General features: G+C 53.2%; 1 protein-coding gene across 1 annotated transcript in view; it reads left to right on the top strand.

Moving 5' to 3' along the window:
• LOC136966444 (protein unc-80 homolog) overlaps positions 1–22,628 on the top strand; it is a 36,760-nt gene extending 14,132 nt beyond the window's left edge. Inside the window, 42 exon segments of the mRNA XM_067260951.1 lie at positions 32–244; positions 495–630; positions 721–854; positions 1,096–1,267; positions 1,522–1,725; positions 2,078–2,175; positions 2,476–2,676; positions 2,951–3,058; positions 3,278–3,416; positions 3,783–3,964; positions 4,723–4,854; positions 6,185–6,371; positions 7,221–7,349; positions 7,639–7,782; positions 7,869–7,969; positions 8,071–8,157; positions 8,350–8,533; positions 8,796–8,890; positions 9,200–9,289; positions 9,847–9,948; positions 10,429–10,609; positions 10,883–11,148; positions 11,853–11,987; positions 12,270–12,408; positions 12,565–12,661; positions 12,801–12,971; positions 13,056–13,150; positions 13,233–13,485; positions 13,730–13,930; positions 14,905–15,028; positions 15,118–15,243; positions 15,552–15,675; positions 16,117–16,323; positions 16,921–17,105; positions 17,227–17,392; positions 17,618–17,797; positions 18,230–18,371; positions 18,893–18,949; positions 20,115–20,193; positions 20,282–20,393; positions 20,979–21,211; positions 21,524–22,628. Of these exon segments, the coding sequence (XP_067117052.1) occupies positions 32–244; positions 495–630; positions 721–854; positions 1,096–1,267; positions 1,522–1,725; positions 2,078–2,175; positions 2,476–2,676; positions 2,951–3,058; positions 3,278–3,416; positions 3,783–3,964; positions 4,723–4,854; positions 6,185–6,371; positions 7,221–7,349; positions 7,639–7,782; positions 7,869–7,969; positions 8,071–8,157; positions 8,350–8,533; positions 8,796–8,890; positions 9,200–9,289; positions 9,847–9,948; positions 10,429–10,609; positions 10,883–11,148; positions 11,853–11,987; positions 12,270–12,408; positions 12,565–12,661; positions 12,801–12,971; positions 13,056–13,150; positions 13,233–13,485; positions 13,730–13,930; positions 14,905–15,028; positions 15,118–15,243; positions 15,552–15,675; positions 16,117–16,323; positions 16,921–17,105; positions 17,227–17,392; positions 17,618–17,797; positions 18,230–18,371; positions 18,893–18,949; positions 20,115–20,193; positions 20,282–20,393; positions 20,979–21,211; positions 21,524–21,916 (6,504 nt within the window). The 3' untranslated portion in view covers positions 21,917–22,628.

The raw sequence follows: 22,628 nt of genomic DNA, 5'->3' as shown, positions 1-22,628 counted from the left end.
GACACGTACTTCCTGGGTTGACCCCAAACAGGAAGCTCCTGTGGTGGCCAGGGCCTCGCTGTTCCTGGAGTGCGCACGCTTCGTCCACCGCTGTAACCGCGGCAACTGGCCGGAGTGGATGAAGGGTCACCACGTGAACATCACGAAGCGAGGGCTGTCCAGGGGACGTTCTCCGGTGGTGGGGAACAAGAGGAACCAGAAGCTGCAGTGGAACGCTGCCCAGCACTTCTGCCAGTGGGGAGACGTGAGTCCACACAGCAGAGAGACGCATAAGCACACTAGCATGGGGACTGCCAGCAGCACTGGTCAGGATGATTTGAAGGTAGTTATTTGTGTGTTTGTGTGTGTGTGTCTGTGTGTCTCTGTGTGTGTGTGTCTGTGTGTGTCTGTGTCTGTGTGTCTCTCTGTGTGTCTCTGTGTGTGTCTCTGTGTGTGTGTATGTGTGTGTGTGTCTGTGTGTGTCTCTCTGTGTGTGTGTGTGTGTGTGTGTCTAGGCCATCGGTACGAGGCTGAGTGAGCTGTGTCACTCCGACAGCGAGAGCCCTGCCAACATCCTGGGCTTCATCTACGACGAGGAGACCAAGAGAAGGATGAAGAAGGAGGATGAGGAGGAGGACTATCTAGATGACAGTAAGAGGATGGGTGGAGAGAAGGAACACAGTCTTCTTCACTGCCAGGTTCGGCCGCTGAAACGTTGACGCTGCCTTCTTCTGTCTCCAGACACGGTGAACCCTACAAAGTGCGGCTGTCCGTTTGCCCTCAAGATGGCCGCCTGTCAGCTGCTGCTGGAGATCACAACGTTCCTCAGGGAGACCTTCCCCTGCCTGCCCCGGCCGCGCACAGAGCCCCTAGTGGTCAGTAGCAGGACTGCACCAACATATCTCACCCAGGCCCAGATGTACAGTAGATATGTATCTAAGCATTCTGACCTACAGTAGAAAAAATACATGAAATAATTTTTTTATATTATAAACTGTATGTACATTTACATTTGTAGTCATTTTTTGTAATATAGGCAAATGTATGTAATTACAGTTTATTAAAAAGGATAAATATGTATATAAATATACGTAAATGATGAATGGCTTCCTCCAGGACCTGGACAGCTGCCGCCTGCGTCTGGACCCGGAGCTGGGACGTCACCGCTACGAGAGGAAGATCAGCTTCGCCGGCATCCTGGACGATGAGGACGGCTCGCTCAACAGCAGCAGCCACACCCTCAAGTCTGACACGGCCTGCGAAGACAAGAAGGCCCAGGAGCCCCTGGGTGAGAGGGGGAGGGAGGGAGGGAGGGAGGGAGGGAGGGAGGGAGGGAGGGAGGGAGGGAGGGAGGGAGGGAGGGAGGGAGGGAGGGAGGGAGGGAGGGAGGGAGGGAGGGAGGGAGGGAGGGAGGGAGGGAGGGAGGGAGGGGAAGGAGTTTGTGGAGAGGAGGGTGTGATAGAATGCCACAATTATTTCATACTTTACATCCTCATTTATCTCTTTCCCCTCTCCTCCTCTCCTCTCCCCTCCCCTCCCCAGCCCCCATCAGGAAGATCCGTATCGCGGGCTCCCGGCTGCTGCAGATCAAGGGGGCCAGGAGTTTCCGTGTTAAGAAGGGGGGGTCTCTGTCCTCCATCCGGCGTGCGGGGAGTCTGAAGAGCACCAAGATGTCCCGGCAGGACTCGGAGTCGGAGAACGATGAGGGCCTGCTGTCCCAGAGCAGAGACACCATCACGGACATAGGCAAGGACTGGCTTCACCAAGACTAGGGTTATAACATGGACATAGGCCAAGGACTGGCTTCACTAAGACTAGGGTTATAACATGGACATAGGCCAAGAACTGGCTTCACTAAGACTAGGGTTATAACATGGACATAGGCCAAGAACTGGCTTCACTAAGACTAGGGTTATAACATGGACATAGGCAAGGACTGGCTTCACCAAGACTAGGGTTATAACATGGACATAGGCCAAGAACTGGCTTCACTAAGAAGTATGAATGTGTGTATGTGTGTGTGTGTGGGGGGGGGGGGGTATGTGTGTGTGTGTTCGTGTGGGGGGGGGGGGGGTATGTGTGTGTGTGTTCTCCACAGGGAGTCCCTGGAGTACCAGTGAGCCCAGCATCGAGCCAGAAGGGCAGAGCACTGGGGGAGCCGAGGACAACTACCACCGTAACATGTCCTGGCTCCACGTAGGTGCCAGGATGGAGTGTGTGTGTGTGTGTGTGTGTGTGTGTGTGTGTAGGGAGCCACATGGCTCACCCTACTTGCCTCAAGGCGAATGTCCCTGTACTTACTGTAAGTCGCTCTGGATAAGAGCGTCTGCTAAATGACTAAATGTAATGTAAGTGTGTGTGTGTGTGTGCAGTTCAGCTAAGTGCATCTGTGGGACTGACTCTTTTCTTGTGTGTACCTCCTTGACTTGTAGTTTACCTACAGTATATCCACCTCCCTCCTCCCCCTCCTCTCCTCCCCCCTTCTCTCCCCCCCAGATCATGATCCTGCTATGTAACCAGCAGAGCTTCATCTGCACCCACGTGGAGTTCTGCCACCCTCGCTGTTACCAGCACCACAGCCGCTCCTGCGCCCGGCTGGTGCGCTCCGTCAAGCTGCTGTACGGAGACACGGTGGACAGTCTCCGCGACGACGGTGCCTGCGGGAACATCGGGGCGCGCCCCAAGAAGAGCAAAGAGGTGCCGCTTTGAGTTCTCAACGCTGTGCGTTCTGTGACTGCAGAGTTCTGATTGGCTGTGCGTTCTGTGACTGCAGAGTTCTGATTGGCTGTGCGTTGTACGACTGCAGAGTTCTGATTGGCTGTGCGTTCTGTGACTGCAGAGTTCTGATTGGCTGTGCATTGTACGACTGCAGAGTTCTGATTGGCTGTGCGTTCTGTGACTGCAGAGTTCTGATTGGCTGTGCATTGTGCGACTGCAGAGTTCTGATTGGCTGTGCGTTCTGTGACTGCAGAGTTCTGACAAGTCGTGTCTGCGGACGCCGTCGATGAAGAGACGACCTGCTGAGTCCAGCTCGGAGGGCAAGAAGGACACCAGCATGCTGAAGTACATCAGGAATCAGGTAGCTTGCCTGTCTGGACCGAACCAAAGATAATCTTCATGTATGAGCACGCTAACCCATGCTCTAGCACCTTGCTGACCAATGCTAGCCTTTCTTCATGGACAAGCTAGCCCAGGCTCTAGCACCTCGCTAACCAATGCTAGGCTTTCAGTGGCAACAGGCTAGCCAATGCTACCGTGGCATGCTAACACCCTGCCCCCCCCCCCCCCCCCCCACCAGGTGATGAGCCTGTCCCCGGCCCCTCTGTCCCTGCTGATCAAGGCGGCGACCATCCTGACGGACGACATGTACGGGGACATCCAGCCGGCCGCCTGGGAGCTGCTCCTCAGCGTGGATGAACACATGGCGGCGGCAGCAGGTGACTTCTATCCAGAGCGATACACCATACAGATAGCACCTGTGGAAAGTACAGAAGAAGTGAGCGGCCCTGGTGAAGCAGGTCATTTACGCCGTAATGAGTTACGGAAATATCCCCTTCCCTCCCTCCCTTCTTCCCTCCTTCCCTTCTTCCCTCCTTCCTTCCCTCCATCCCTTCTTCCCTCCTTCCCTTCTTCCTTCCTTCCTTCCTTCCTTCCTTCCTTCCCTCCCTCCCTCCCTCCCTCCCTCCCTCCCTCCCTCCCTCCCTCCCTCCCTCCCTCCCTCCCTCCTCCCCTCCATCCCTCCCTCCAACCCCCTTCTCTGCCTGCCCCCCTCCCTGCCCCTCCTCCTCCCTCTCGCCCCCTAGCCGCCATGTTCCTGCTGTGTGCGGTGAAAGTGCCGGACGCCGTGACGGAGATGATGATGGCAGAGTTTCAGCACCAGGAGGCGTGCCAGCGCATCAACTCCGTGCACAAGTTCTACACCCTGTGGCGCTTCCGCTACCAGGTGTGGCCTCGCATGGAGGAAGGGGCACAGCAGATCTTCAAGGTACAGAACCAACCACCAACACCACCCTCACCCCAACACCCCCATCACCCTAACCCCAACACCCCCATCACCCTCCCCCAACACCCCCATCACCCTAACCCCAACACCCCCATCACCCTCACCCCAACACTCCCATCATCCTAACCCCAACACCCCCATCACCCTAACCCCAACACCCCCATCACCCTCACCCCAACACTCCCATCATCCTAACCCCAACACCCCCATCACCCTAACCCCAACACCCCCATCACCCTAACCCCAACACCCCCATCACCCTCACCCCAACACTCCCATCATCCTAACCCCAACACCCCCATCACCCTAACCCCAACACCCCCATCACCCTAACCCCAACACCCCCATCACCCTCACCCCAACACTCCCATCATCCTAACCCCAACACCCCCATCACCCTAACCCCAGCACCCCCATCATCCTAACCCCAACACCCCCATCACCCTCACCCCAACACTCCCATCATCCTAACCCCAACACCCCCATCACCCTCACCCCAACACCCCCATCATCCTAACCCCAACACCCCCATCACCCTCACCCCAACACTCCCATCATCCTAACCCCAACACCCCCATCACCCTAACCCCAACACCCCCATCACCCTCACCCCAACACTCCCATCATCCTAACCCCAAAACCACCCTCACCCCAACACCCCATCATCCTAACCCCAACACCCCCATCATCCTAACCCCAACAGGAAGTTCATGTTTCCTGAAGTATCTCCTGTGTTTCAGATTCCTCCGCCCAGCATCAACTTCACCCTCCCCTCTCCTATCCTGGGCATGCCCTGCGTGCCCATGTTCGACCCGCCCTGGGTACCTCAGAACACGGGCAGCGTCCAAGACCCAATCAACGAGGACCAATCTGTAAGTCCCGCCCTTGAAACCTAGGTTACTGTTGATGGATGGTTTCCATGTCCTATCAGTGGTCAAGTGATCAGCCTTACTGCAAAGCACATTTGGTCATAATATGACCATTATGCATGCAAATAACAACAGTATGTATAATAAATCCCTTTCTCACTACAGTCAATAACAGTTCACATCTTAACTTCTGGCTAATGCTAGACTTGATATGCCACCACATTTATGGTAACATTTGGTACTGTCATGCCAGTTTGATGTTGTCACTGTGTTGCAATTCCACCAAGAAATAACCTTCAATGGCAAATTAAGAAACATACAATACTGTGTCCTTAGTTAGCATAGATGCTAAACTGACAGTTGGGCAAAAGGCCGGAAATGTTGGCTTGATTTCTTGGTGTTTTTACCCCCATGATGCTGTCTGTCCAGCATGTCAACACTTAACATTGTTTAGACAGCTCTAGGGCAAAGTGATCACTGACAGAATACCTATGGTCCTATCTGTAATTTATATATCTATCAACTTTTCTTTGTTTTTAGTTCCCCACATTAATTCAGTCAATCTATGCCATAGTAAGTTGTGATTTACGTACGGACAATGCTTGTTTGGGTGCATCATGTGACCTGAGTTAACCTCTTGATGACTGAATGAGACCAGACAGATACATAAGGAGAAGCCAAACCTTTAGGGGATCCCATGGGCCATACTAAATGCATCCTACACTTACAGGCCTACACACACACACACACCACTGGACTGGAAATGTGCTTGGACCTCATCGTGAAAACAGCATGTGTCGTTGTATCTGTGTGTACCTGCATGAGTGTTGCCGATGGAAACCATTGCAAGTGTGTTTCTTCTTTTGTGTTGATGGTGGTGCCTCCATCCATATGGGGGAATGCTTCAACACATAAGAACACTGGATAAGATATGTTCTCCTGACCAAGATCCTCCCAAAACACAGACACGCGGAACGTTCCTGTTCCATAAAGCAACTATTATCCGTTCGTAAATAAATCGTTGCAAACTGTTTTTGGCCTGTCTTGGTGACCTGTACGATGACCTACGCTCAGGAGAATATAGCAGCATGAGCCATACAGGTACCCATGGCCCCCATGTACTGTAGAGGAAATGGCAAAGTCCAGTCACTGTCCAGTTGTTTACATTACCAAATGTTGACCTCTACAACCTCAACAAGCCAAAATAAGTTTAAAAAAAACGTCACAACTCCACACAAAGTTCCCAGCCAGGGAGGCCCTATGCTGTGGGGGCTTGCCTCTGGGCCCTGAGTTTCTGTGTGCTCCTCTGACCCCTGACCCCTGACCCCTGCAGAAGTCCTTCTCGGCGCGGGCCGTGTCCCGCTCCCACCAGCGGGCTGAGCACATCCTGAGGAACCTGCAGCAGGAGGAGGAGAAGAGGCGTCTGGGGCGCGAGGCCAGCATCATCACCGCCATCCCCGTGGCTCAGGAGGCCTGCTACGAGCCCAGCTGCAGCCCTCCCCCTGAGCAGGAGGAGGAAGGTGGGGAGGAACACCACACCCAACACCACCCAACACTAGAACCACACCCAACACCAACACTACCTAACACTAGAACCATACCCAACACTAGCACCACACCCAACACCAACACCACCTAACACTAGAACCATACCCAACACTAGCACCATACCTAACACTAGCACCATACCTAACCCTTACATCTGTTTCCATTTAAAGTGTCAGCCATTTTATGAATAGTCTTTACTCAGAGCACACAGTGGCCATTTCTACGGTTGTGGGTTGCGTAGCCGAACTGAGACGCAGGAAGCTGCTGTGCGTCCGTGTTCCTGTCTGACTCCGAGCCCTCCCCTCTCCTCCCTTCCCCTCTCCTCCTCTCCTCCCCTCTCCTCCCCTCTCCTCCTCTCTCCTCCTCTCTCCTCTCCTCCCCTCTCCTCCTCTCTCCTCCCCTCTCCTCTCCTCCCCTCTCCTCCCCTCTCCTTCCCTCTCCTCCTCTCTCCTCCCTTCCCCTCTCCTCCCCTCTCCTCCTCTCTCCTCCCCTCTCCTCCCCTCTCCTCTCCTCCCCTCTCCTCCCCTCTCCTCCCCTCTCCTCCCCTCTCCTCTCCTCTCCTCCCCTCTCCTCCTCTCTCCTCCCCTCCCCTCTCCTCCCCTCCCCCCCCTCTCCTCTCCTCCCCTCCCCTCCCCTCCCCCCCTCTCCTCTCCTCCCCTCTCCTCCCCTCCCCTCTCCTTTCCTTTCCTCTCCTTTCCTTTCCTTTCCTTTCCTTTCCTCCCCTCCCCACTCCTTTCTTCCCCTCTCCTTTCCTCCCCTCTCCTTTCCTCCCCTCCCCTTTCCTTTCCTTTCCTCTCGTCCCCTCTCCTCCCCGCCAACAGAAGAAGTGGTGAACCTGGCATCCCGCCGCCTGTCCGTCAGCCCCTCCTGCACCTCCAGTAACTCCCACAGGAACTACTCATTCAGGCGCGGCTCCGTGTGGTCAGTCCGCTCCGTGGTCAGCGCCGAGGGTGAGAGAGAGAGAGAGAGAGAGGGGGGGAGAGAGAGGGGGGAGGGGAGGGAGGGAGAGGCCCAGATGCCCGTCGCGGGGCCTGGAGTTTTCCCTCACAAATGACACAACATTGACATGTTTTTATTACTTAGCAGACACCTTTTTATCAAAGAGATACTGCAGGTGTGCAGGTTTGAAGTACGGTAGAAGATCAAGGATCAGAAGTGGTCGATGTGTGTCATCTGTGTGTGTGACACAAGTGTGTGCTCTGTGTGTGTGACACAAACGTGTGTCCCTCTGCCAATCAGACGAGGAGAACACCACGGAACACACCCCGACACATCACATGCTCCAGCCACCCCAGGCCGTCTTCCCAGCATGCATCTGTGCTGCCGTTTTACCCATAGTGCACCTCATGGAGGATGGGGAGGTGCGAGAGGATGGCGTGGCAGGTAGGTGTCATCGCTGAGTTTTCTCGTGAGTTTTGTGTCGCTCTGTTTCTTGCTCTGAACGGACTCGGTTTCCCACAACTCCCCAGTGAGTGCAGTGGCCCAGCAGATCCTGTGGAACTGTCTGATCGAGGACCCCGCCCTGGTGTTGCGTCACTTCCTGGAGAAGCTGACCGTTAGCAACAGACAGGTAGAGTTTCCACACGCACACACACACTCACACTGAAGATGTCCGTCTGAAAGGATGAATGTAAGTTGCTGTTGAGAGTTGAGGACTTGCCTCTCTGTCAGGATGAGTTGATGTACATGCTGAGGAAGCTGTTGCTGAACATCGGAGATCTCCCAGCTCAGACCTCCCACATCCTCTTCAACTACCTGGTCAGAGCTCCCCTGGTCTGGCACACACACCTGGTCTGACACACATCTGGGGAAGCAAATGAGTGACACACAAAAAAAAATTCTGATCGAAAAATTCATTTGTTAGTTTTTTTTTCTTCTCAAAATATTGTTCGTTTTTTGGGGGGGAAACCGTTAACAGTTCATTTTCCATGCGGTCTCCCTCCCCCTTAGGTGGGTCTCATCATGTACTTTGTGCGGACGCCGTGCGAGTGGGGCATGGACGCCATCTCGGCCACGCTGACCTTCCTGTGGGAGGTGGTGGGCTACGTGGAGGGCTTGTTCTTCAAGGACCTGAAGCAGACCATGAAGAAGGAGCAGTGCGAGGTCAAGCTGCTGGTGACGGCCTCCATGCCAGGTAACCTGCAGGACCATCACTGCCTGAGAAAGGTTTAAGGACTTGTCAACAAGGGGTTTTTTTTTCTTTGCGAACGAATAATTCGTTCGATAATGTATTCTTTCATGTATTCATTATTTCCGTCATTGAAAATTATTTGTTAATCCATTCATAAGCCACAGTGTTTTTGACTTCAATCGGCAATTCACGTGTTCGTTAATTCAGTCCGATAATTCACGTTCGTTAATTCGGTCGATAATTCATGAGTACTGTGTCTTCTCAGGAACCAAGACCCTGGTGGTGCACGGGCAGAATGAGTGTGACATCCCCACCCAGCTGCCTGTGCATGAAGACACCCAATTTGAAGCCCTGCTCAAGGTCAGTTTGAAGCCCTGCTCAAGATCAGTCTGTCAGTTTGAAGCCCTGCTCAAGGTCAGTCTGTCAGTTTGAAGCCCTGCTCAAGGTCAGTCTGTCAGTTTGAAGCCCTGCTCAAGGTCAGTCTGTCAGTTTGAAGCCCTGCTCAAGGTCAGTCTGTCAGTTTGAAGCCCTGTTCAAGGTCAGTCTGTCTCCCCTGCCTGTACTTACCTCAGCGCGTAGCTGTTAGCATTACAGTTATCGTTGCGGTTCTAGTTCTCGTTCTTGGTGTAAACAGGACTTAACGCTGTCTTAAACTCCGGTCTACAACAGGAGTGTCTGGAGTTCTTTAACATTCCCGAGGCCCGTTCTGCACACTACTTCCTCATGGACAAGCGCTGGAACCTCATCCATTACTCCAAGGTTGGAAGACAGGATGAGTAACAGTATTGAATGTGACAGAGACAAATATATTTGAGAAATTGTATCGAATTCACAGATTGCAATTGATTTAGTTCATCTAGTTCTGTATCGATCAGAAGGGCAACCCCAGATCAAAAACACAAATCAAAGACACCATAGACATTACCATCAAAGACATAATGTTTTTAATTTTAAAAGGCATTGAATACTTAATATTGAAATGTAAACACCACGGAATTTGTTGGTTTTGAATTCACATCTTTAAAATTGAAATGTGAATTGTTCTATTTGAATTTATGAAGCTTTACATTTTTTTGCTTTAATTTATGGGTCCTGAATATTTTTTTTACATGTTTATTGTAATTTTAAAGAGGTGCATTCAAAACCATCAAACCATGTTTAAATTTCAATATTAAGCATTCAATGCCTTTTAAAATTCAAAACATGATGTCACTGATTTGCTTCCAAAGATTGACCCTAATATCGTAGTTTTTCTAATCTCCTGTATGTGCTCGACCCTCATCTCTAATGCTCACCTCTTCTGCTGTGTGCTCCAGACCTACGTCAGGGACATCTACCCCTTCAGGAGGTCTGTCTCTCCTCAGCTCAACCTGGTCCACATGCTCCCGGAGAAGGGCCAGGAGCTCATCCAGAAACAGGTACAGGAGAGACTTCTCTCTCTGTGTCTCTCTCTTTGCCTCCCCCGCCCACCCACCTACCCATTACATCTCCCCTTCGTTCTCTCTCTCTACTTTGAAATACAGTCCGGTGTATTTATTGCCCCCTCCCTCTCTCCCTCTCTCCCTCTCTCCCTCCCTCCCTACCCTCCCTCCCTCCCTCTCTCCCTCTCTCCCTCTCTCCCTCCCTCCCTCTCTCCCTCTCTCCCTCCCTCCCTCCCCTCCCTCCCTCTCTCCCTCCCTCCCTCTCTCCCTCCCTCTCTCCCTCTCTCCCTCTCTCCCTCTCTCCCTCTCTCCCTCCCTCCCTCTCTCCCTCTCTCCCTCTCTCCCTCCCTCCCTACCCTCCCTCCCTCTCTCCCTCTCTCCCTCCCTCCCTCTCTCCCTCCCTCCCTCCCTCCCTCCCTCCCTCCCTCCCTCCCTCCCTCCCTCCCTCCCTCCCTCCCTCCCTCCCTCTCTCCCCAGGTGTTTTCCCGTAAGCTGGAGGAGGTGGGCCGGGTTCTGTTCCTCATCTCTCTGACCCAGAACATGCCGGCAGTCCATAAGCAGTCCCACGTGTCCCTGCTCCAGGAAGACCTGCTGCGCCTGCCCTCCTTCCCCCGCACCGCCATCGACGCCGAGTTCTCCCTCTTCAACGAGCCCCAGGGTAGGCCAGTCTGACCTTCCAGAACTACAACAGATCGGACACACATTAGACACACTTTACTCTCGTGCAGGGGCGGGAGGTTTTATTAGATTATTCATTTTCATATTCACATTCTTATCAATTTCTTCATTTTTTCATCATACAATTTTATGAAAATGTGGATATAAATTCACGATTTTAGATTACGATGGCGAAGATGGGAGGTTTTTGGTGTACTGACAGCCATGTTTGGAAACTTTCCCGACCCCCTTGTGTGTGGATCTCCCCACCCAGGCAAGGAGCTGTTTGGGCTGGACACCCTCCACAAGGTGCTGTGGATCAAGCTGCTGGAGGAGATGTTCCTGGGCATGCCCAGTGAGTATCCCTGGGGCGACGAGATGATGCTCTTCCTCAGCGTGTTCAACGGCGCCCTGCTGCTGCACCCCGAGGACAGCGCCCTCCTCAGGCAGTACACCGCCACGGCCATTAATACGGCTGTGCACTTCAACCACCTGTTCTCCCTCAGTGGCTACCAGTGGATCCTGCCCACCATGCTGCAGGTAGGCAGACCTCACACACACGTTACACACACCTGTACACACACACACGTTACACACACCTGTACACAGACACTATAATATACAGACCTGTACACAGACACACTATAAAATACACACCTGTACACACACTATAATATACACACCTGTACACACACGCACACTATAATATACACACCTGTACACACACGCACACTATAATACACACACCTGTACACACACACACGTTACACACACCTGTACACACACACACGTTACACACACCTGTACACAGATACTATAATATACACACCTGTACTCAGACACACTATAAAATACACACCTGTACACACACTATAATATACACACCTGTACACACACACACACTTTATATACACACCTGTACACAGACACTATAATATACACACCTGTACACACACGCACACTATAATATACACACCTGTACACACACACACACTTTATATACACACCTGTACACACACACACACTTTATATACACACCTGTACACAGACACTATAATATACACACCTGTACACACACGCACACTATAATATACACACCTGTACACACACACACACTTTATATACACACCTGTACACAGACACTATAATATACACACCTGTACACACACGCACACTATAATATACACACCTGTACACACACACAAACACAGGTGCATGCTGACAGTAAGTTGTTGTTGCTGCAGGCCTATGCTGACTATGAGAGCAACCCTCTGCTGCGACAGGGGGTGGAGTTCTGCTGCAGACAGTTCTACATCCTGCACAGGAAGCCCTTTGTCCTGCAGCTGTTTGCCAGCGTGGCCCCTCTGCTGGAGTTCACCGTGAGACACACACACGTGCACACACACACATGTGCACACACACCGACACGGCACACACGCACTGTCTGTCTGTCTGTCTCTGTCTCTCTCTTTCTGTGTCTCAGTCTCTCTCTCTGTCTCTCTCTCACACTCGAAAACGAACATTCCCACACATGAATGTATAGTGCGGTATGTGTACAGTACTGGTGATGAAGTTGGTTTTTCCCATGGTGTGTGTGTGTGTGTGCGTGTGCGTGTGTGTGTGTGCGTGTGTGCGTGTGTGTGTGTGTGTGTGTGTTGCAGACCAGCACCAGCACAGGCCTGTCTAAGGGGGTGTCTGCCCAGTGCCTGTTCGACCTGCTGGTGTCTCTGGAGGGAGAGACCCAGGATGCGCTGGACGCTCTGGAGCTGGTGAAGGCTGAGAAGCCCTTACGCTCACTGGGTAAACACACACACACGTACTCACACACCTGCACATGCTAACATGGCCATACTCAAACACACATACATACATGAACACACTAACAAACACACATCCTTTTCTTCCCCTGTATGTGACACGTGTGTGTGTGTGTGTGTGTGTGTGCGTGTGTTTCAGACTTCTGCTATGGGAATGAGGACCTGGCCTTCTCCATCAGTGAGTCTATCAAGCTGTGTGTGACCGTGGTGGCCTACGCCCCTGAGTCCTTTAGGAGGTAGGAGAACCTTCTCACACACACACACACTCACATACACTCTACAGTACACACACACTCACACCCTACAGTACACACACCTGTATTCGCACACCCCATTTGCATACACTGTGTGTGTGTCTATGTGTGTGTGTGTCAGTCTCCAGATGCTGATGGTGTTGGAGGCTCTGGTGCCGTGCTTCCTGCAGAAGCTGAAGAGGAACACCATGTGTATGGAGTCAGCCTCGGCCGCCAGGGACGAGATAGCCGCCATCGCCGCCCTGGCCACCTCCTTGCAGGCCCTGCTGTACAGCTCCGAGTCCCTCACTCGGTTAGGCACACGCACGCTCACACCCAAGGTACTTCCGTTGTGAGTTGGACACAGTAGTTAAGGTCTGTTTCGCCCCCACCCCAGGCCCATGACGGCACCTCAGATAAGCCGCTGTGAACAGGGACACAAAGGAGCGACCGCATCCAACCACACCATGTCAGGAGGAGGAGCCAATCGGTGAGGAGCACACTGCACACTCCTGGATGACATCATCTTAGGTCATGGTATGTCATATTAGACTCTGTTTTGTAATGCTATGCCATGTTATGTCGGGGCCCCCCTGCCGCGTATCCAGGGACAACCTGCACCTGCTGGAGGAGGGCCAGGGCCTGCCCAGGGAGGAGCTGGACGAGCGCATCGCCAGGGAGGAGTTCAGGAGGCCCAGGGAGTCGCTGCTCAACATCTGCACCGAGTTCTACAAGCACTGCGGGCCGCGCCTCAAGATCCTGCAGAGCGTGGCCGGGGAGCCGCGGGTCATCGCCCTGGAACTGCTCGACATCAAGTCCCACATGAGGTGAGAGGGGAGGGGGGAGGTGGGAGGAGGGAGGGGAGAGACAGGGGGAGGAGCGGAGGTGAGAGGAGGGAGAAGAGGGAAGGGATGGGGGGAGGAGGGAAGGGAGACACAGGGGGAGGAGGGGAGGTGAGAGAGAAGAGGGGAGGGATGAGGGGAGAGAGAGAGAATGTCCATTTGTGTGTGTGTGTGTCACACGTATATACATCACTCCCGCGTGTGTGTGTGTGTTGCGCGTGTACGCCAGGCTGGCGGAGATCGCCCACGCCCTGCTGAAGCTGGCGCCCTACGACACCCTGACCATGGAGAGCCGCGGCCTGCGGCGCTACGTCACCGAGATGCTCCCCATCACCGATTGGACAGCGGAGGCGGTGCGCCCCGCCCTCATCCTCATCCTCAAGAGGCTGGACCGCATGTTCAACAAGATCCACAAGATGCCCACGCTCAGGTGCGCTCGCCCTCAGGCTCTGTGCTCCAGGTCTGTTGCCGCGCCGCGCGCCACCCACTCTCTCTCTGCCGCCCGTCACCGTTTACCGTGTGCCGTAGCCGTCACGTGCTGCTGCTGCTGCTGTGTGGGGCTCCGCCCACTTAGAACCCAGCTTCTGTGGTGATGTGATGCCTGTGCCGTTTCTGGGGCTGTGTGTGTGTCTCTATGGGGCTGTGTGTGTGTCTCTATGGGGCTGTGTGTGTGTCTCTATGGGGCTGTGTGTGTGTCTCTATGGGGCTGTGTGTGTGTCTCTATGGGGCTGTGTGTGTGTCTCTATGGGGCTGTGTGTGTCTGTGTGTAGGTGTGTGTGTGTGTGGTGTGTGTGTGTGCCGGTTTGCATGAGCCTCAGTGTGTGTGTGTGGTGTCTGCATGTGTGCCTGTTTGTGTCTGTGTGTGTGCGTGCGTCTCTGGGTAGGTGTGTGTTTGTGTGGTGTCTGCGTGTGTGGCTGTTGTTGTGAGCCTCAGTGTGTGTGTGTGTGTGTGTGTGTGTTGTGCAGTACATGCTGTGTTACTGGGCTGTATAGATTAGAGTGTGTGGGTGGTGCAGTGTGTCAGCTATAGATGTTCAGTGCTGGTGTCTGTGGAACTGGTCTGTTACTTAATGTAAGTAGAGGTCTTCAATACAATACTTGTTTCAAATCAGTTCATTTCACCTTTTACCCACTGATTAGATTGAAATGAATATTTTTTGGGTGTGATGTTGACTGTAGTGTATAAGTAGTGTAGTGCACATGTCGTGTAGTGTGTTTTCTAATGTATATATCAGGTATGTGTCACAGTGTTCAATATTTGATAAGCAGATTGGTTTAATGGCTGACTCTAACTAAGTGTGTGTGCGTGTGTATTTGTACGTGTGTATTTACATGTATGAGTGTGCGTAAACGTCTGTGTGTGTGTGTATATGTGTATGTGTGTGTGTGTGTGTGTGTGTGTAGGAGGCAGGTGGAGTGGGAAGCAGCCAGCAGTCTGATTGAGGGCATCTGTCTGACCCTCCAGCGTCAGCCAATCATCTCCTTCCTTCCTCATCTCCGCTCTCTCATTAACGTCTGTGTCAACCTGGTGAGGAGCACACACACACAAATGCACCAAAAAATGTGTACATGTACAGTACATGCCAAAACAAAAACATGTGTGTGTGTGTGTCCCAGGTCATGGGGGTGGTGGGTCCCTCCAGCGTGGCTGATGGCCTGCCCCTGCTCCACCTCAGCCCCTACCTGTCCCCCCCCCTCCCCTTCAGCACGGCCGTGGTCCGCCTCGTGGCCCTACAGATCCAGGTAGCACCCACAACACACCTGCTGCTGTCAGAACACACCCAGAGCTCTCACAACATCATAACATAACCTTGACCCCAACCCTCTAACCCTGACCCTGGTCCTGACCCCAACCCTCTAACCCTGACCCTGGTCCTAACCCTGACCCCAACCCTCTAACCCTGACCCTGGTCCTAACCCTGACCCCAACCCTCTAACCCTGACCCTGGTCCTAACCCTGACCCCAACCATCTAACCCTGACCCTGGTCCTAACCCTGATTCTGACCCCTGGCTCTGATCCTGACCAACTCAATTTCCCCTCCTTGCTCAGGCGCTAAAGGATGACTTCCCTCTCAGTCATGTGATATCGCCGTTCACCAATCAGGAGAGACGAGAGGGCATGCTGCTGAACCTGCTGATTCCCTTTGTGTTGACGGTGGGCTCAGGCAGCAAAGGTACCACATTTACACACACACACACATATATACAGTATTGCACCTTGGCCCTGACAGGAATGATATGGAGAGATACAATCATGGCACACTATGGACAGACAGATACACTGTACATTGTACTGTATACTGAGATTGACTGAATGTCATCGAAAGACAATTCCTCCTCGACTCAATAGCAGACTTCTATATATAGAAATCTATAACAGATGTATGTTTCATTTACACTTAGCAGTCATTTATCAGATGCTCTTATCCAGAGCGACTTACAGTAAGTACAGGGACATTCCCCCCGAGGCAAGTAGGGTGAAGTGCCTTGCACAAGGACACAACATAATCTTCACGGCCTGGAATCAAACCGGCAACCTTATGATTAATATCCCGACTCCCTAACCGCTCAGCCATCTGACCCCCATCGTTATCATCATGTTTCCCCCCTGACAGACAGCCCTCACCTGGAGCAGCCCGAGGTCTTGCTGCTCTTGCAGACGGTCATCAACATCCTGCTGCCCCCGCGCATCCTCAGCACCTCCCGCACCAAGAACTTCATGCTGGACTCGTCCCCCGCACACTGCTCCACGCCCGGGGACACCAGCAAGGACCTGCGCAGGGAGGGGCTGGCCGAGTCCACCAGCCAGGCCGCCTACCTGGGTAGGCTGGGCACCCACCACCCCCTGGGGAGGGCTGGGGTAGGGCTGGGGAGGGTGTTTCTCTTTGCAGCCCTAAAGCTGGTTAGGGTGTTTCTCTCCTCAGCCCTAAAGCTGGTTAGGGTGTTTCTCTCCCCAGCTCTAAAGCTGGTTGTGGTGTTTCTCTCCTCAGCCCTAAAGCTGGTTAGGGTGTTTCTCTCCCCAGCTCTAAAGCTGGCTACGGTGTTTCTCTCCGCAGCTCTAAAGCTGGTTGTGGTGTTTCTCTCCTCAGCCCTAAAGCTGGTTAGGGTGTTTCTCTCCCCAGCTCTAAAGCTGGCTACAGTGTTTCTCTCCGCAGCTCTAAAGCTGGTTGTGGTGTTTCTCTCCTCAGCCCTAAAGCTGGTTAGGGTGTTTCTCTCCCCAGCTCTAAAGCTGGCTACGGTGTTTCTCTCCGCAGCCCTAAAGCTGGTTAGGGTGTTTCTCTCCGCAGCTCTAAAGCTGGTTAGGGTGTTTCTCTCCGCAGCTCTAAAGCTGGTTAGGGTGTTTCTCTTCACAGCTTTAAAGCTGGTTCTGGTGTTTCTCTCCGCAGCCCTAAAGCTGGTTGTGGTGTTTCTCTCCGCAGCTCTAAAGGTGGTCCTGGTGTGTTTCGAGCGGCAGCTGGGCCAGCAGTGGTATCGCCTCAGCCTGCAGGTGAAGGAGATGGCGCTGAGGAAGGTCGGCGGTCTGGCCTTCTGGGACTTCATCGACTTCATCGTGCGCACGAGGATCCCCATCTTCGTCCTGCTCAGGCCCTTCATACAGTGCAAGGTGAGCACTGCCTCTCCCCCCTCCCCCCTCTCTCCTCTCCAACACCTCTCTGTGTTGCTGCTTCACACCTTCCAGTGTACCTGTGTGTGTGTCTGTATTCATGTGTGTGTGTGTGCGCTAGCTCCTCACCCAGCCAGCCGAGTCTCAGGAGGAGATCACAGCTCGCCACCACATCGCCGACCAGCTGGAGCGTCGCTTCATCCCCCGGCCGCTCTGCAAGAGCTCTCTGTTCGCCGAGTTCAACAACGAGCTGAAGATCCTGAAGGAAGCCGTCCACAGTGGCTCAGGTCAGGCTGGGGTCAGGCTGGGGTCACGCCCCGCCCAAACACTCTCCACCTTTTTGTTGATGTACATCAGTAAGATTGTTACAGATACAAACAAGATGAAAAAGACAATTAAAAAAAGAAACTTTCTGGGATGGAAACTGTACAGTAGAGTATTTTGAATGATCGGATCCACTCACTAACGTGTTTGTGTGTGTGTGTGTGTGTGTATGTGTGTGACACCAACAGCGTACCAGGGGAAGACGTCGATCAGCACGGTGGGCACGTCCACGTCAGCGTACCGTCTGAGCCTGGCCACCATGTCACGCTCCAACACGGGCACCGGCACCGTCTGGGAGCAGGAGAGCCAACCATCACGCCAGCCCTCCCAGGACACGCTCAGCCGCACCGACGAGGACGACGAAGAGAGTCAGACCCTTTTACCTCCCGCATCTCTCCTGTCTACCTCCCGCATCTCTCCGGTCTACCTCCCGCATCTCTCCGGTCTACCTCCCGCATCTCTCCGGTCTACCTCCCGCATCTCTCCGGTCTACCTCCCGCATCTCTCCTGTCTACCTCCCGCATCTCTCCTGTCTACCTCCCGCATCTCTCCTGTCTGTCCTCTACCTTCTACCTGCTGCATGTCTCCTCTCTGTTACTGGACACTTGATTCAATGTACAGCATATTGCATATAGTAAGGAAATAAGTTTTGCACACTAGATCAGTTAATTGACAATTCATACCATATATTTATCTCTTCATCTCCCTCTCCTCTGCCTCCTCTATCTCCTCTCTCTCTCCCCCCTCTCCCTCCTCTCCCTCCTCTCTCTCTCTCCCCCCTCTCCCTCCTCCGTCTCCAGATGACTCCATGAGTATCCCCAGTGTGGTGAGTGAGCAGGAGGCCTTCCTCCCCAAGGTTCTGGCCCAGCGTCGCTTCTCCAGCCACACCACCGAGGCCCCTCACCCTGAACACCCCCGCAGCAACATGCTGCCCAGCCACAGGTACACACACACACACCACAGACGCCCCTCACCCTGAACACCCCCGCAGCAACATGCTGCCCAGCCACAGGTACACACACACACTCACACACCCACACACACACACAGATACAAACACACACACACAAATACAGACATGCGCACCCCTAACAATGATGTGACACACACCTCCAGAAGATTAACATAGCAGCTCCTTGTTTCCTGTTTGTTTATATTGTTTGTTTATCTCCACTGGAATGTTACAGCCACAGTAATTCTGTGTTTATTTCTTTGAGCCTTTAGTGCCTAACCTCTCTCTCTACAGCTTGACAGCGGATAGTCTGTTTATTCTGTAGTTCAGCTCAGACCTGCTGTGTTAGTATCTGGTAAAGAACATGAACCAGAGCTCTCCACATGAAGCTCCAGACCCCCCCCCCCCCCCCATCCTCATCACCTCCTCCCCAGAGTAGTGGCCTTGGATCTGGGCTGCATGCATCTCCTCTCTCCCTAAACCCCCTTCTCCCCCTGCCCCCCTTCTGCAGTGAGCCCAATGTGCTAGATGAGTCCCAGGGCCTGATGGACGAGGGTAACCTGTCTAGGTACAGTGTCACGCCCCCTTACCTGTGTGTGCGTCCCGTCCCCCTCTCTCTCTCTGTATGATACACGTCTGTGGGTGTGCGGCGAGGAGGGGAGGGGCTTATCCCGGCGCCTCCCCGCCCCACCCTTCCGTGAAACCACTCATGCGCATCCAGTCAAGCCTCTCGTCTCTCCACGCCCCCTCCCTTCTCTTCCTTCTCCATGACTCTCTTTCTTCTCCCTATCTGCCCCCTCCCCTTTCTCCACCTTTCATACCCCCCCCCCCCTCTTGACCTTTAGTTCCCCCCCCCCCCCTCTCTGGTGTCTGGTGTGCCAGTATCTCTGCACATGAGCACTGAGCCACATTCCATTTCCAGCTCATATTACTGCTGTGTGAGTATGAGGGAGTTCTCTCTTTCCTTCCCTCTCTCTCTCTCTCTCTCTCTCTCTCTCTCTCCGTCCTGTCATTGGTGGTGCCCATCTCAGCCAGCTGTTCATTAGTGCCATGGTGTGTCCATACTCTACGTGTTCCGGGCTTCTCGCTGTTCAAATTGGATCTGAACTCCAATCTGTAGGGGCATGGGGCACTGGAGTGGAAACCAGCAACACTTTCATTTGGTTATATTTGTATGATTTATTATTTCCGAAGTATAATCATTTGAGTTTTGAACCAGTTTTGAACCAGTGTAAAAAAAAGTGTAAAATGTATGAAATCATTTCCATACTCCAGCCCCCACAATCCCCTTGGTGTTTTTGGTGTATGACATGGCAGATTCTGACTGTGTTTCCTGTTCTGTGATTGGGTGTCCTGTACTCTGTTTGTGTCAGTGTGGTTTGGGATTGGGTGATGGGAGATGGGTGGAGCTCCTTTTAAACTCTCCTGGGGCTCCTCCTACTTAAGGAGACTGGAGAGTTGATCAGGAGTGACTGGGCTTACCGGGCATACTAACTGGTTTGTCTGTCTGTCTGTCTCTGTCTGTCTTCTGTCTGTCTGAATACTTGTCGTCTGTCTGTCTGTCGTCTGTCTGTCTGTCTACCTGTCTGTGTGTCTCTCTACTTGCCTGTCTATTTGGCTCTGTTTGCCTTTCTACCTGTCTACCCGTCTTTTTGTCTGTCTGTCTGTCTTTTGTCTGTCTGTCTGTCTGTCTGTGTGGTTCTGTGTGGTTCTGTGTGGTTCTGTGTGTCCAGAGTGGCCAGTGTCCAGAGTGAGCCGGGCCAGCAGAACCTGCTCCAGGCTCCGCTGGGACGCAAGAGAGGCCTCAGGCAGGTGAGAGTGCGCCCTGTCTGTCCTTCTGGAACACTCCGCTGCCCGTCCACAGAGCTGGACTCAGCCGCTCTTGTGTGTCTCGTCTTAGCTGCGGCGCCCCCTGCTGTCCATTCCGAAGAGTTCCAACGAGCCGCGCAGTCGTTCTGGAGCCAGACTGTCCACCACGCGCAGGAGTATCCAGCCCAAGACCAAACCACTGGGTAACCACAGCATGAGTGTGTGTGTGTGTGTGTCCGTTTGTGCCTGTGTGTCTGTATAAACGACCCTGCAGTTCAGATCAAGCACACGTACGCGTTCAGTTGGAGCACCATGCTTGTGCTCGGTGCTGTCAGACGTAGTTCTAGCGATCCGCTGCGCTTGACTTGAACTGACCCGTGCCAATCCTCGTCACCCCCTTCCCGTGTGCCGTCTGTTGTGTCTGCGTCCATGTTGTCTTCCAGCCCCAATAACTGACTCTGTCGTTCTGTTCTGTTTATGCCTTGTCTTGTTCTCAATAAAGAAACTTTATTGGACTGTGAAGGTGAGATTGCCTGACTCTTACTCCCCCACCCCCCCCCCCACCCTCTCCTGCAACGCTTAGGCCACGCCCCCCCCTGTTTCTCTCACACCTGATAGGACGCTCTGCATGTCTGTCTTACATACCCCTCCCCTTCCCCTTCCCTGCCCCACCCTGCCCCCTGGTGACTATGACGACGACGAGGATGATGATGATGATGAAGGTGGTTGTTGTGTGAGCAGTCCACTAGAGGGAGCTCTAGGTGAGGTGAGTTGTTGTGTCTCCGCAGCCAACACGGACCAGAAGAGATCAGTCACCTTCACGGAGACCCAGCAGCGGCAGGGGGCGGCGGCCCCCTCCAGGTCCCCCACCCCCAGCGGGACGGGGCCCCACCCTGAGAGCAGGAAGCCCAGCCCGGCCTCCACGGGGCCCCCGACTCCAACAGCCCCCGCCGCCTCTACTCCCACCTCGGGTGTAGAGGCCACAGTCAAGGCTGACCTTCACTGCCCTGCCAACACAAAGGTAGGGGGGGGGGGGGGGAGAGAGAGAGAGAGAGAGAGAGAGAGAGAGAGAGAGAGAGAGAGAGAGAGAGAGAGAGAGAGAGAGAGAGAGAGAGAGAGAGAGAGAGAGAGAGAGAGAGAGAGAGAGAGATGTATATATATGAGAGTCCTCACATGAACAAGTATTTAAGTTGCTAATCGCATTTTGAATGTAGCAAACCTAGCTAGATATTTTGTGTTTCATTTGTGTCTATAATTTGATGGACATCTGTTTATCCAAATATCCAACTGCTTGTGTCAGTCCTGTTGACGTGACCACACCTGCCCCCCCCAGGAGACAACCTCCCTGGACAGCAAGGAGAAGAGAGAGCAATGGAGCCTTCGAAGCAGTCTGTCTCCCCCTCCCTCCCTCTCCCGCGCCTCCTCACCCACCCCGCCCTCTCGCACCTGCTCCCCCCTCCCCCCGCCTCTCCCAGTCCTGGGCACCGCCCCCTCGCCCAGCCCCGCCGCTCCCCCGGCGCCCTCCCAGATCCAGGAGAGTCCCGGGGACGAGGACACCAAGTCCCTGCTGCGCCACACGGACACCCTGCTGCACATCAGTGAGGACGGGGGCACGGAGAACCCCCTCCTGGCCCCCCTGCTGTCGCCCCGCCACTCGCCCCGCCGCACACCCCGCCGCCTGCCCCTCTCCCCCGTGGACCTGGACCTGGATGAGTCCCACGTCTGAGGCCACTCTTCCTCGGCCACGCAAGGAGGCCGGCACCCGGTCTCTCCCCTGTGGGTGAGGCCGGGCCAGACTCTCTGTTCTTCTCTGTAGCTGTGTCGTTTCTCAGTCCATACAAATAATTTTGGGTGGAATCATTGGATTTATTCAGCTAAAATCACGCCATTTCCTACTTGTCTCATTTTGTCTCATCCTAGTACAGGTGCTGGCCAGGGGCTCACTTCCTGTGTAGATTGGTAGAATGTTCCGGTATGTATTGACAGTTTCCTGTCCTCTCCACGTTTCCGGGGCAAGAGAGTTATGACAGTTGAGAGTGTCATCCCCATGGAGACCCTTACCTCATCTTCATATATATTGGCACTTTTGTACTGTCACACAAGATTTGAACTCATTTAGGAAACGTCATGAAAAAAATATTGTTCTAAGACTTGACGACAGTTTACTGAGACTGGCTAAACCCAAAGCCCTATGTTTGACTAGAGACTACAAAGATTAATTGTTACGAATTAATCTTTTCATGTTATTTTCAACTGTTAAATACTATATTAATTGTGTATATATACTGTATTTATCTAAAAACAAACATTATAAATATTGGTTTAAAAATTATTAAATCATTGATCAATCAATGATTAGAGCATAAGTAGAATTTTAAAAGAGTTGAAAGAATTTCTGAAGCCAAGTTTGATATGAAATTGAAAGCAGTTAATATTAA

This window comes from Osmerus mordax, chromosome 22 (genome assembly GCF_038355195.1).
Source record: "Osmerus mordax isolate fOsmMor3 chromosome 22, fOsmMor3.pri, whole genome shotgun sequence".
Classification (NCBI taxonomy): Eukaryota; Metazoa; Chordata; class Actinopteri; order Osmeriformes; family Osmeridae; genus Osmerus; species Osmerus mordax.
Note: the sequence above shows the minus strand (reverse complement) of the source record. Positions and strands in the feature narration are given on the sequence as shown.